The sequence below is a fragment of the Amblyomma americanum genome, chromosome 8, assembly GCF_052857255.1.
Source record: "Amblyomma americanum isolate KBUSLIRL-KWMA chromosome 8, ASM5285725v1, whole genome shotgun sequence".
NCBI lineage: Eukaryota > Metazoa > Arthropoda > Arachnida > Ixodida > Ixodidae > Amblyomma > Amblyomma americanum.
In genome coordinates this window covers 74,530,373-74,543,898 of record NC_135504.1, presented here as the reverse complement: position 1 = coordinate 74,543,898, position 13,526 = coordinate 74,530,373, and the positions used below count along the sequence as shown (strand labels likewise).

At 50.0% G+C, this 13,526-nt stretch overlaps 1 protein-coding gene across 1 annotated transcript in view; it reads right to left on the bottom strand.

The window, feature by feature from the left end:
• LOC144101930 (protein 5NUC-like) overlaps positions 1–11,348 on the bottom strand; it is an 84,159-nt gene extending 72,811 nt beyond the window's left edge. Inside the window, exon 1 of the mRNA XM_077635165.1 lies at positions 10,866–11,348. Within this exon, the coding sequence (XP_077491291.1) occupies positions 10,866–11,084 (219 nt within the window). The 5' untranslated portion in view covers positions 11,085–11,348. The remainder of the gene's footprint in view (positions 1–10,865) is intronic.
• Positions 11,349–13,526: the final 2,178 nt, after the last annotated feature.

Sequence of the window (13,526 nt, the reverse complement as noted above, 5' to 3'; positions counted from 1 at the left end):
ATGCTGTCGAAAGGCCTGAAGGAGCACACCGAAGCCGAAGTGGAAGACATTGACGACGCGGAAATACCTTTCATTGAGGCGCTATCATCAGCTGATTGTGCCATCCTGTTTCACATTGGTGGCTTTCTGGTAAAAAGCATCATCAAAGCGGTTAACTCGTGTGGCCAGTGCAAGGCCGCAGTCTTGGGGTCCAGCAGCGGCGAGCATGCATATTTAACTGCGCTCAAGGAATATGTTTGCTATGGCAACAACCTTCACTATCCGAGCAATGCAGTCATGAGCACTCTACAGTCTTGTGAGGAGCATTTCGGGGGAATCACCACTTGGACGGATAACGCGCTCACCATGAAATCGCCATTGCAGGTCGTAACTGCATATCTAAACAAAATGTTGCGACCCAATCTCGAAACTTGCGAGCAGCACAAGGAAGCCGTCCAAAAGATGCTGATCTCAAGCTACGCACGGCTGCGGCTGCGCATACACCTTCGTAAGGTTGGAGCAAGAACAGTCAGTGGAAACGCAAGTAAGACATGTGCAGGAGCAAGCCTGCCGTGAACTCTGAAATTGCCCTGCAGTGCCCTATACATCGCCGCAACATATCCCCTTTCATATTACCTTAGTAACAGTGGTATTTTTTTTGCTCCTTTCTTCAATACCATCTCGACCTGCATTTTTAATTGTTTTCTGTAGTGTATTACCTTGTATTTTTACGCTGCAGAGTTCATTTTCCCCTTCATACTACAACAGCATCCGAATAAAATCCTTCAAAAGTTTGCTCGGTGTGTTCAATGTGTCTGTTTTAAACTGTGTATTCGAAGCTAGTGTGAAATTCGCTGCTTAAATTTATTCCCGAAGTCTTACATAAATGCCAGAGTTTTCGTTCATTAGGTTACTTCCATTCATTCTTTCAGCAATTGAAGTTCATATCTTAATTAATGTCCCATAATGACAGTTTAGCAAAAATAAAATTTTGTCAGCCCGCCTTGCCTTGGGAAGGTGCAACACCTAGAGCTCGCATAGGCTAAAGAGAAGCTCACAACACGCCAGTAAAAATCAGTGAACTACAGCATCTGCCATACCGCGAGAACAGAGCGATTCACGTCGCATACTTTCTAAGCGAACAACTACTGCACTGTGTTTCGAAGCAAAACACGCTGCATTCGTGAACGATATCATGTCGCAGCATGGGTTGAGCAAAACTGTACCATGAAAAAGTTAGCTTCCTTGGTCTATTGTTTTGTCCTGCCCCCTCTTCAAGTAATTTTATCAGCACGAAACGTGCACGCGGGCAAGAAACTAGGGGCATAGTCGTATGCTTGCAGCGCGCTCCCTGAGAGAGGGCTATGCAATTGCGGACGCCGTAGCAGACGACGCGGTTGTCCTCACCCTGAACGGAGCGGGGGCGAGGGCGCGCATCGGGGGCGAGGGCGCGCATCCAAGCACCCTAGTGCAGCGAATATCCTCCTCTGTGCGGCTGTACGCACATCTGCTGGGATGCCGCTACCCACCTCCCGCGGCGTACGTCCCTACCCTCTCAACTCCTCTCTACAGCAGCTGGCACGCGCGGCGTAAGTGACTAGGAACACGTGTGGCTCTTTAGAGGACAAACTGTGGAGCCAGAGGTCATAGGCTGAAGCTCGCCGGAGGAGGTCATGATAGGTGTAGAGCTATCGCTCTAAAATGGGCACGACCATTGTGGAAGAAGCTCCTCGTCCCCCACGAAAAAGGGAGAGGGAATAAACTTTATTAATTCAAAGTAATTAGGCAGGTGGTTTACCCAGGTGCAGGAAAAATTGGCGAATACGGCTCTCCAGGCCTGATCGCGCAATACCCAACAAAGGCATGCCCGGCTTGCGGAGGATTTCCCCCAAGAAAAGGAGCTCCTCTAACAGATAACTTGCATGTGCTCTACGTAGACGACCTAGTCTTGGCCACACGGCACGGCGCCGACCACCACCACCGACCCACTGCGCAACGACTTCGCCATAGAGTGAACATGCCAGCCATAATTAAGAGGCTTGCGAAGCTGCCACCGTGAAAACATCCACGTGAAACGAATGAAGAAATGCCCTGCCCACGGAATAACGCGTGATCAACACGCCAGAAGACAAGCACCAAAACACAGGTGACAATTGCGTGATTAGACTGCGCGAGCGGGCAATTCGGGCATGTACTGGTGCTCAGAACTCTATACCGCTCTAGGCTGTCGCGAGCGCCTAGCACAGCCCAACCGAGCCGCCAGTCTTCTAGGTGATCCGGTAGTGGGGACGACGCTATGCGTGCCCACCGGACGCGACGCATCGGCGAACGCAGAATAAAGGCGGGGACACATGTCCGGTGAGCGCTCCGAATCCGGTCCGGCTGGCCGGAACGGCGAGCGCCGGATTCATCACACACGTAGATACGTCCGGCGCACCGCGTCCGGCAAAGGTCCGGCGAGCCGTTCCTACGGGCAGCGGCAGCCAATGCGAGCGCGGAGAGCGCCACGATGACGTAGAGCGGCGCGGAGAGCGTCACGATGACGTAGGGGCGCTTCTCTCGGGGCGGGCAGGCTGGTCTTCCAGCTTGGATGCCGCCCGCCAGCGCTTGAAAAATGCGCTAGTATTGTTTGCTAACGTTCTTAACACGCTCTGGGATAGAGGAATGTTGAAAATAAGTCATTTTGGACAATCTTTGGTTAATACCTGGGCTGGTGGAAGTGATAACTTCGATACAAGCTGGTTTATTCCTATAGCTGCTTTGTTGTTGCTGCTCGCCTGGCGCACTGCTAGCTCCTCTGCTGAAGGCGGTGCGGAAATCGAGCATGTCTTTGTTTTATTATGAGACGGGGTTCGCAATAGAGCGGTGACAATAGAAATACCTTTATAGTAAAGTGCTGGCCATTTCCGTAAAGCCCTCAACGGCGGCATCGATGTGAAACTGGCTATAGGCATAGCGACGGCCAGGGCCGTCAGGCAGCAGACAAGTTCGTCGCCCGCGGGCGTCGTCATTGCCGAAAGCTCGGCTCTTGCTCAGGGCATGGTGCCGTTGCTAGAACATAGTAGGCAATCTTTGCGATTTCCTTTTTCCTTCCTCCATGACTCACAACAGCTTTGCAGCGGCCGCTGCCCGCCGTGGAGGTGCGGCTCGCCTGGCGTTCGTTAGCGCCGCTGCTGAAACCGACCATGTTTTAATTTATTAAGAGATAATGCTGTGAACAGCTAGTGATGTCAACAGTAAGCCTTTTATTATAGCACAGACGACTCCCGAAGCGCCGTCCGGTGCGGCTTCGATGCGAAACAGGCTACAGGCCTAGCGACGACCAGGGCCGCCACGCAGCAGCGCCGTTCGTTGCCCGACGGCCCCGCGGGCAGCGCCTTTGCCGAAACCTCGCCACTTGCGCAGGCATGCTTTGTCGCTGCTGGAATATAGCTGTCTTTCGGATAGCAGAGCTGTTTTGTCTTTTCTGAGCAGACGTGCAGTGTATACGCCGAGACATTGCTGTGCGGCGACCGGAGAGGCGGGCCGGACATGCTGCCGGACATGTGTCGCCTGCTTTACCCGTACAACAGGCAGAAATAGCGAGCCCATCATACCGGTTTTAAGAACGTACTCAAAATCCCACACCCTAATCCATGAAGGTCTTGTTGCGACTGCAGCAAGCATGAAAAGAAAAGTGCACGGGCTTGCCCACTGGCTCAAGCTGAGCCACAATCGCTGCCAAGTGCACACAGTAGGAGAGTTGAAAGAGATGTGAGGAAAGACTGAAAGGAAAGGACGCGCGTAGCAACAACCGCGTCATCTGAAGAGACGACGACGGATAAGCAACAGATACCCCTGCTGACAATGAGCCCTCGCCTCATGTGCGAGAGCCTAGATCCCAGCCACGTAAGGCGAGGAAGCCACTCTTCCGAAGGTGTAGCTGCTGCTGCTGTCAGGAAGAATGAAAAGGAAAGTGCACACGCCTGCTCACTGGCTCAAGCTGAGCCACAATCGCTGCCACGTGCAGACAGTAGGAGAGTTGAAAGATGGGAGAGCAAAGATAAGAAAAGACGCGCGCTATTATGTTCCAGGCCGATCCCGGAGGTAGTGAAATGCCGGGCCAACCCGTACCGGAGTGCTTCAAGCACTGCGCCCTATTTTCAAAAATAAGTTTAATATCTTGGGTCCAAATGGGACTTGGAGCAGATATGTGATTGGAAAAAAATTTATTTACATATGTACACATGCCAAGGTTACCGGATACATTGACATTCACAAGCAGACATGACACTAAGCATGAAAGGCGAACCATTTAAAGAGGTACCATAAGCATCTTTGAGCAACTAACAGGAATTGCTTGCGAGCGATTTAAGGCGGCATAGCATACCTATTCACAGAATAGTGCAACAGTAATAATCTGACACGGAGAAAAAAAAAGGGGGGGGGGGTGACCTTTGCGCCAGTTTAATTTAAAGACAGAACAAGACGATCGTTGTTAACAGAAATGAATGGGTACGACCACTGCCGGAGAAACTCTTCCTCTCTCAAGAAAAATAGTTTCTTTGACAAGAAACTGATCAGCTCCCTTCGGAGACGGCCAAGTATTGGCCACTCAGCGCGGCGTCGAAAGCCACCAGCGACCGCGGCGCATCGATTGCGCCATAAACTAAATAGACCCGCTACAATAAACAGGCGAGAAAAACGGCCGCTGGGGAAGCGGCCGCGGGAGACAAAGCTCGAAATGTCCTGCCCACGGAATCCCGCATGAACCGCGCGCCAAAAGACACGCGCAACCACACAGGTGACTGCAGCGTGGCGATGAGATTCCGGAAGCGGGCGATTCGGACAGTACTGGAGCGTAAAACATCCCTACCGCTCTAGCCAGTCACAAGTAGGCAGCACTGCCCAACCACGTTTCCTAAAAAACTCGCGTAGATGGTCTGGGAGAGGTGTCGACGCTATGCGCGCCCATTGAACTCGGCGCATCGGTGAGCGGCGAGCCGCCGGCACAACAGGAAACAACAGCGAGCCCATAATGTCCACCCCACGGTCTGCAACGATGCTATTAGGTGCTGCGGCGCTTACATGTTTGAAAAATGCCACTTACGTAGCATAGAAAGCGGTAGGCTGCGCTGATTGTGGTCCATGGGCCGAGGGATTCAAAAAGCGCGAAAGGGCCCAAAAAGTACCGCGCTAGGGTTCGCGCCGGAGACGCGTCCCCCAGCAGTATACGCAAAATGCACTTCAAAGCTAACAACGAGAACGTGATGGACAAAGTTGGAAAGGCAAAACCGCCTCTATCCCGTGGTTGTCCAAGAACAGCACGAGCCACAAGCTCGGCTCCGCCTGACCAAAAAAAAGAAGAAAAAACTGTAGTCTGCACCCGCCTTATGACGCGCAGGGGTGGTTTAACAATGTGACAAAGGTACCAGAAGGCACAAAGAACGACCGACTGAACCAGGTAGCGCCTCTCAAGCAGAGGCAAGTCAAATGTCTGCGCCCTCAGCACACGAGCTGTAATGCCCTCTACGACCGAAGGCCACATACCATCCCATATTCCAGCACAGTCGTAGGCCACGCCTAAAATGCGCATCTGCGCTCACCGCTGCAAAGGTATCGCACTTGTCATACGCCTCTGAGGAGACCCCACAAAAAAGCAATGACTCTTCGAATAATTAAGAGCAGCCCCCGACAAGGAGGCGTACTCACGAAAAACGTTTTAAGCTTCGAGCAGGCTGCGTACATCAGCTAAGTAGATGGTGATGCCATCTGCATAAGCAGTGACGCGTACTGCCTCACTGCCTGGCAACGCCAGACCTCTAATGAGAGAGTGGTGGTTTACTGCCAGGACAAAAGTCTCTAAGGCTAAGGCGAACAAAAGAGGGAGAGCGCACAACCTTTACGGACGCCACGGCCAACAGCAAATGCGGTACTTTCCCAGCCATCGTGGAACAGAGTACTTGAAATGTCTCTGTACATATCTTTAATAAGAAGCGCGAAAGAAGCTCGGAAACTGAAAGCATCCAGCGTACCGTAAATATACTCATGCTCTAAAACGTCGAACGCCTTCTCTTGGTCGAGGGAAACAAGAAGACCCTTTGCGCGCCACCGTATAGTATATTTGTGCCAATACTAAACCTCGCTGACGAAGGAGACGCCGACGGCGGCCTCGGCTTCTGCTCGGGCACGATGACAGTCTCGTCAATGACGAGGTTGACTGAAGAAGATGAGGACGACAAGCTGCTCTCGTCACTATCGGTCTCAGATATGTTGGCGGTGTTGCTCAAAGCCGCAACTCTGGCTGCGGGCTGTCGCGCGTGCTCCGAGAGCGGCTTGTCCCCACCATCATGCAGGGGCGCAATGGGCTCCGTAGCGGCAGGTACATACACTTGGAGAGACTGAGGCTGACGGAGCAGGGACATTTAATTCAATTTCAATTTAATTCTTTATTTCCCATGTACACATGCAGAGGGTCGAGGGAAAAAGCCAGTAAGATGTGGCTTGACGTGCCGCTCGGCCCCTACACACAGGGCAGCATGCAACATGAAGAGCAACATATGCAATCAAGATAGGGGATGAAACAGCAATAATAGCAAACAAAAGAACAGAAATAAAATATCGCGAACAAAGCGCGTCTGAGGTTACTTCAAGAACGCCGTTTCATGAAAAGAATTCGAACGAAGCCATGAAAATGCATGTTACAATATAAAATGTAGCACATACACTCTATATCATTTCGGCATACTCGGGACACGTCAACATTCGCAGCATGAAACTTGTTTAAAAGACGGGGTAACGTGTTTGCTAGGCTATGGGTACCATACATTGGTGCGGCATGTTGGAACGTGCCACAATTCGCCATGTCTGTGTGGGCAAGTTTGTACTTTAAGCGAAAGGTGCGCCATGTCGCTCATGTGACTTAAATTTTGTTTATTTCCTTTTTGTATCTTTCAGCCAGCCTAACATGGTACATTTTAAATATTTTTACAGCACTGAGTAGGTTGAATAGATCGCATGTTTCTACTTCATAACCGACGTTAAGTACTGCACGCAGAGCCTTTTTATGTAGAATATATATTTTATTTTTATTTGCAACTGTAGTTGTTCCCCAAACTAGGTGAGCATAGTTCACGCGGGACATAAATAGGGAGTTATATAGGAGAAGCTTAACTTTGTATGGAAGCATGTGACTATGCCTGTTGATGATACCTGTGACACGAGAAAGTTGACTAATGACAGCGTCAACATGATCGTCCCAACTGAGCTGACAATTAAAATTTACCCCTAATATCTTAATATTTTCTACAACCTCATTTTTTTCCAAACCAAGCATAAGATCACGTGGTGTCGTAATGCATTTATTTCTTGGTCTGAAGATAACAGCTTTTGTCTTAGTTGCATTAATTTTTAACTGATTTGCAAGTGACCATTCGTGCAGTCGGCTTGCTAGGTGCATCACTGTACGCCTCAGCCGCAGGCACCGGTTCTTCCACACAGACGCTCTGAGACGCGGAGGAACCACCCGCAACAGCGTCGGTGTCGGAAACGCTGAGCTCCTTGATGGCTTCATCGGTTGCCTGTGCGGCCGGCGGAGGTGCAGGTCGGGCCGCAGCCTCGGAGTACGAGGGCTTGATCGTGCATTCCACGGTAGCGTGTGGATCACCACAACGTCGACACGGCAGCACACAACCTTGGCCTTGGTGCCCAAAGACCCCGCAGCGGGCGCAGAACGGAGCCGTGCACTGTGCTCTAAAGTGTGCAGTCGACAAACAACGTCGACAAACACGCTGCATGCCTTTGTAATCGCATGTCACGCGGTGGCCAGCGACCTTGATGTAGTTAGGCACGGGCGACTCGGGCTTCATTTCAATTCGGACATACCGCGTCCCGGTGGTGACAGTGGGACGCGACCCCATGATGCCGCGACTTACGTGCAGCACCTTGCCATAAGGGAAAAAGCCTTGGCAAGGGCATCACTTGGTACACGGGCGGGCAGAAAACGAAGTCAACTGAGTCACCTGCGGGCTCAGGGGAACGATGGCGACGAGTTCCTTGCCGATGATGAGGCAGGACGCATCAACGATTGCAGCCTTGGCGGCTTCACTCTGCACGGTTACTTGGTAATTGCGTCCACCGAAGTGCTGGACACAGTAAACTTCTTCCAACCCAACTACGGAGGCTGTCGCATCGACTGGCTCACCATATTGAGGCGCCCGCCAGCCGAAGGACACCCAAACAACAGATGACGACCAGAGGTTGAACACCGGCCACCGACGCAAGCCGGCGGCTGGAACACAGTAAACAAATTGCACTACACTTTCATCTTCCTCCGAAGCGACGACGGAGGTTTGGGACAGAAGCTATGTCTCAGACTCAATAAATCAGATATCCAGAGCCGCCCCCGCCACCGAAGGTGTAGTCTGTCTGTCTTTCTGTTGTTGTCGGGAAGAAAGAAAAGGAAAGTGCACAGGCCTGCCCACTGGCTCAAGCCGAGCCACAATCGCTACCACGTGCAGGTAGTAGGAGAGTTCAATGATGGGATAGGAAGACAGGAAAGAAAAGACGCGCGGTATAATGACCCAGGCCGATCCCGGAGGCAGTGCAGTACCGGGCCAACCGATGGCGGAAGTGAAGCAACCTTCAAGCACTCCGCCACATTTCCAAAAATATCAGATATTCTACGGGGTCTCCAGTGTCCATCGAAGGTGAAGATGAAATCCCAGCGATGGCATCCCTGGCTGACCTCAGTGTAGTGGTGGCCTTCCCGACTACATTCTCATCGAAATTTTGAGAAACCGTTCGTTGTACAGCATTCTGAGTGTCTCATAGCATTTCTCTTTGACTATAACTTGCATGGTTTAGTCAAGTTGTAGGCTAGCTTGAGACAGGAGTTCGGAGCGATGACATATGCACCTTCAGTTGCATGTTTTAAGGCTCGGTAGAAGTGTCTACCGACATGTCGAGATTTGAGACCTATACGCTGTGGCCTTTCGTTTATTCGAAAGAAATGCTTTCGCACTCTCCCACGCAAGCAGACAAGCTCCCTCAGATTTTTTTTAAAATTTCTAGTGCTGATCAACGGCAAGTTAGCAAGGCAATTATTTTATCCCTGAAAGTTAACTATCACAGACAAGAAAAAAATTATCACATGCCGCCGGTGCGATCCACACCCACGAAATCCGAATTTCGCGTGCGGTGTTTTAGCAACTAAGCTACAGCGGCGGCTATTCATTCAACTTTCGGGAGTATTTAAGCTGAGTGTAACGTTACCTCGACAGTGCTCACCAGCGCCACCCTCGCCCATAGCGTGGACGTAGTCGGTCCTGTTTTACCGTGAGTGCCACGTGGGACGAGATAGAACGGTGAAAGCAGAATCTGTGCGAGAACCCTCTCATGCTACCTACGGCATCAGGACTGCCAGAACCGAGGCCTCGTTAAGCTATTAAGAACATTTATCGGTGGCATTATTTTTTAGAGCATTTTCCGAATTGCTTGGTTACTGTTTTTGCATGTATGCACCAAAAATCCTTACATATGCGCATCCAGCTCGTTACATCCTCCTTGAGACAAGGGCATATTTTGTCCTTTTCGTGTCGAATATGATTCACTTTCTTTTTGTTTTGTCGCCTCACGGATTTCTGAGGATCATGGCCTCCTATATTTCAACTTGCTTCGACTCAATATGAACGTAAAAAAATAATACTCCTATAGCAAGAAAAAAAAATCATTCAGTGACACTCGCTTGGTCGACACTATGGAAATGCGTGTGCGCTCACTATTACGAACTACGCTCAATGACCACACACCAAACTCTTTTTAATTTATTTTATTTTTCGTTCTTGGCGTAATCGTTCTCGCTATGTTCTTTGGGCGCCACGATATCGGTCATTTTGTGCTGAACATTCATATATCCTGGGAGTCCTCATACCAGTCATAGTAAGATGTTGCAGCGGTTAAGCGATGCGACACTGCCCTGCAACGGTAGGTGCTACCATTGGTGTTGCTTGTGCGATCCAGGTTGCTCTACCCAGGCAACCTTTCGCGGCCAATCATTAACTGAACTGCCACCTGCCAAGGAGGGAAGTTTACTCACAATCTGGTGGACAGAGCTTCAATTTCTCTGAGACATACTCCCTGTAATGCTCATGTATTAAAAAATCTGCGTTATATCTGTTCGAAACACGTACCTCGATAAGTGTTCTTTATATGCAAAGTAACTGCAGAAATTTTTTTTTATGTTTCTCGGTGCCCCTACTTTCTTAAGCCACTGTGCCAATTGCTTGGTTATTGTTTGTTCTGTAGCGTAAGCTACACTGGCCGAGGTTGAGCAGTTTTGCGTGGCTCCTGGAGAGCCGTGCTGCGCATGCGCGAGGAGCAGTGATGCCATACGGCACGGTGCACAGCTGGCGCGCCGGAGCCGCCGCGCGCGCCTCGCCTCTGGAAACCGCCCCACGTGACCAACCACGTGACTGGTCACGTTACCAACCGCGTGACGAAGCACGTGACCAACCACGGCGCCGCGCCGCTGGCAGCTGCTCCGCACGACGTGACCGACCACGTGGCCAACCACGTGTCGCTGCGCTTACGCCACGTATATAATGGCCTAACAGGGCTAGGACATCATCAATTTTTGGATAGGCGCATCACTGGATTACGAGTCCATATTTTCTACGCTAGCACTTGCTTAGGCCACTGGCTGAGAAGTTATTTGCTTGCATTATCGTTCCATTTTCTCAATAAAAAGTTCCGCTGAATTCTGTAGTGCCCACTAGATTTTATTGCTTATACGTGAAAGGTACCTTTTTCTGCTGTTTTTTGAATTTTTGTGAAAAAGCTAGACTGCCAGATTTAGATGTGCGGATAAGATAGCAATACACAGCATCACGCACTGCACGTGCACTCACTGTTTCGGTAATTCTGGCGACGCCACCGTAACACTTGCTTTCGTTGCGCTTTTCCTCGGTGCACTCGAAGCCCCTCTTGTCACTCTCGAGGATCCGGGAGTGGATGTCGTTGGTGTGCAGTATGGTCAGGTTGAAGGTTTCGTCTTGCTGCTGCCCTTCGGCGCTGCTTGGATGCATCCATGATGCGACAGCAAGTGCGATGTACACGAGAAGCACCATGACAATGTCCGCACGAAAGACGTCTTTGCGAGAGCCACGTACTAAATCACAGTTTTCGCCTTCTGCTCTCGTCTTTTATCCGCTCTTGGTGAGACCTAAGCTGCGCAAAGCGTGATATTTGAAATGTTTTCAAGTGGCAACCGCAATTCAAAAAATAATATATAATTTTTGAAAACGGCAAAAATAAACTCGAAACGAAATGAAGACGTAGTCTGCTCGCCTCTTCTGAAGGGCAGTGCCTTTGTCGTTGCTCGTACCGTGTCTCATCTATAAAGCACGACTCGGCTGTTCATTTTTGACATCGTCTGACGCAGGCCGGCCACCCAGTTTTAACGCTTGACCTTTTCACCGCGACGACTCGCAAACAACTTGTACGATTGTCCGCGTCGTTGACGATCCATTTTATTAGCCGTGCCTTGAAGTATAGCTTCGGGAATACCACGTCTATCGGCTAAGGCTCCTGTCGTAAACAAAAACATGCAGGAAAATAACAAAGGCTTATTTTTTGCACTCTTCTTTAATTGTCTCAAGCCTTTGAGCGGTTCTGAAAGGATCGCTCGAATAAGGTTCTCTGTTCCTGAGATGTTAAAGGGCACCACTTCAAGAATACGCTTCCAGGAAGAATTCTTTAATGCGTTTCGTAGAAGCTTAGTTATCTGTTGTCAAAATTCGAATTTCACCGTCTTCGCTCCTTCCCACTCCTCTCTTTGCTTTTTGCTTGCTCGAAGGTCGGCGCTCCTCCGCCGGCCCCGCCCACTCGGCCCCACCGGCGGCTGTCCGCACGCGCGGCAATCCGGAGTTCCCTAACCCACTCAAGCGACTCGGCGGACTAGCCGCGGCCATGATATCTGCTTGACGTCTGAAAAAATGGGACCAACAGAAAGCGTGAAACGGAGGAGGGGGCAAGCAAGAAGACGTCCCTGGAAACTTTGCCATGCTATTGTGAGTTCTCTGCTGCACGCAGATGTGTATTATTTGGCTCAGTTTTTCTTGACGACAGAATGCAGTGATTGAGCGAGTTTTTGTCTACGGCGATGGAAAGAAACGGGAACAATGTGCCACCTACGCGTTCGGCGCTTCGAATTTCTTTTCGTCGCGATTTTACCTGAATGATAAGAAGACGTTAGAGTCGTCCTAGAATGTCTCACGGACGACTCTAGCGTCTTTTTGCCACCGCCGAAGTAAAAGCGTGTTCCAAGGAACTGGGAACAGCGGAGCACCTAGGCTCCGCTCTGTTCGTGTTTCTTTCAATCGGTCCTGTATGCTCCTCAGAGCTTCTTTACTGCCAAATGTCGCGAATTCATAGCATTCAGTTTGCACGCCGTGTGCTCCTTACTAGATGACGCTTGCATGCACACTTTCATCTCAAAATGTTCTTACATAGCTGACGCTTTCCGCTCGAAATGCTTGGCGGCACTAGGAGCAAGCGATTTGGAGTAAAAGGAGATGCGACTGCGCGACTTCAGCTAGAGTTCAACAATTCCTCCTCCCTCAATTCCTGACAGCTTTCGCGCAATACATTTGTAAAGTAAAAACTAGTCTGCTTTTTCTGGGATCTCGAGTTGGCTCTTCGATTTGGCCTTTCGCAGAACCAGGACTAGCAGCTTAAAATGGACCAAATGCTAATTGTCCCTAATTGGCGATATGCCCGTTTCTCAGATTATCGGCGATATCAAATTATGGATGTTGACTTATGAATGTGGCTATATTAGTTAGAATAACGTAGAAGTAATGGCCTTTTTCGTTCATTCATTCTTGCGTAGAGGTTCAAATGGTTCAAATTGATTACTTCCAAATGTGTGCTTTGAGCGATGTGTGCTGTGGAATGCATTTAGGAGATGGCCTCTTTAAGAAGAGGCCTGTTATTGAGTCTGTCATCATCCCAGCCTACCGCACCTAAAGCCGCACGAACTATGAAAAGACCACCTATTATCCGCCTGCCCGCACATCTGCTCATCTGTCCTCATTCTTTGCAGGCACCGCAAAAGATTGGAATGACTTGCCCAGCAACGTCGTGCTAAATGCTCATCCATCACTATTCAAATCATCAATTGAAGCAATGTTATGCGTTGTTACCCACTCCCTCATGTAATACCCCTTCAATGTGGCCTTTGAGGTAGTGATACAAAAATAAATAAACAAACAAACAAATAAATAAATAAAGGTGCGAAATAGCCGAAGTGGTGCCATGACCAACTCTCCCTTTCTTTGCATTCCTTCTTCTTGCGGACTTTTCTGGTATGCCTGTTCAAGATCTGTGTCTTTTCGGAACCCTTTTAAGGAGATACGTTTTCGTCCGGGAGGAATTTTCAGACATGGTTTTTAGAGGGATAAAGAAACTAAGTTTCAGAGCGCATCTCTTGGGCGCCCCTTAGTGGGTTGACCCGCATCGCCGTCGGTGTAACCGAGCGCGAGGGCACAGGAGGAGGAGACCCTGCGCTC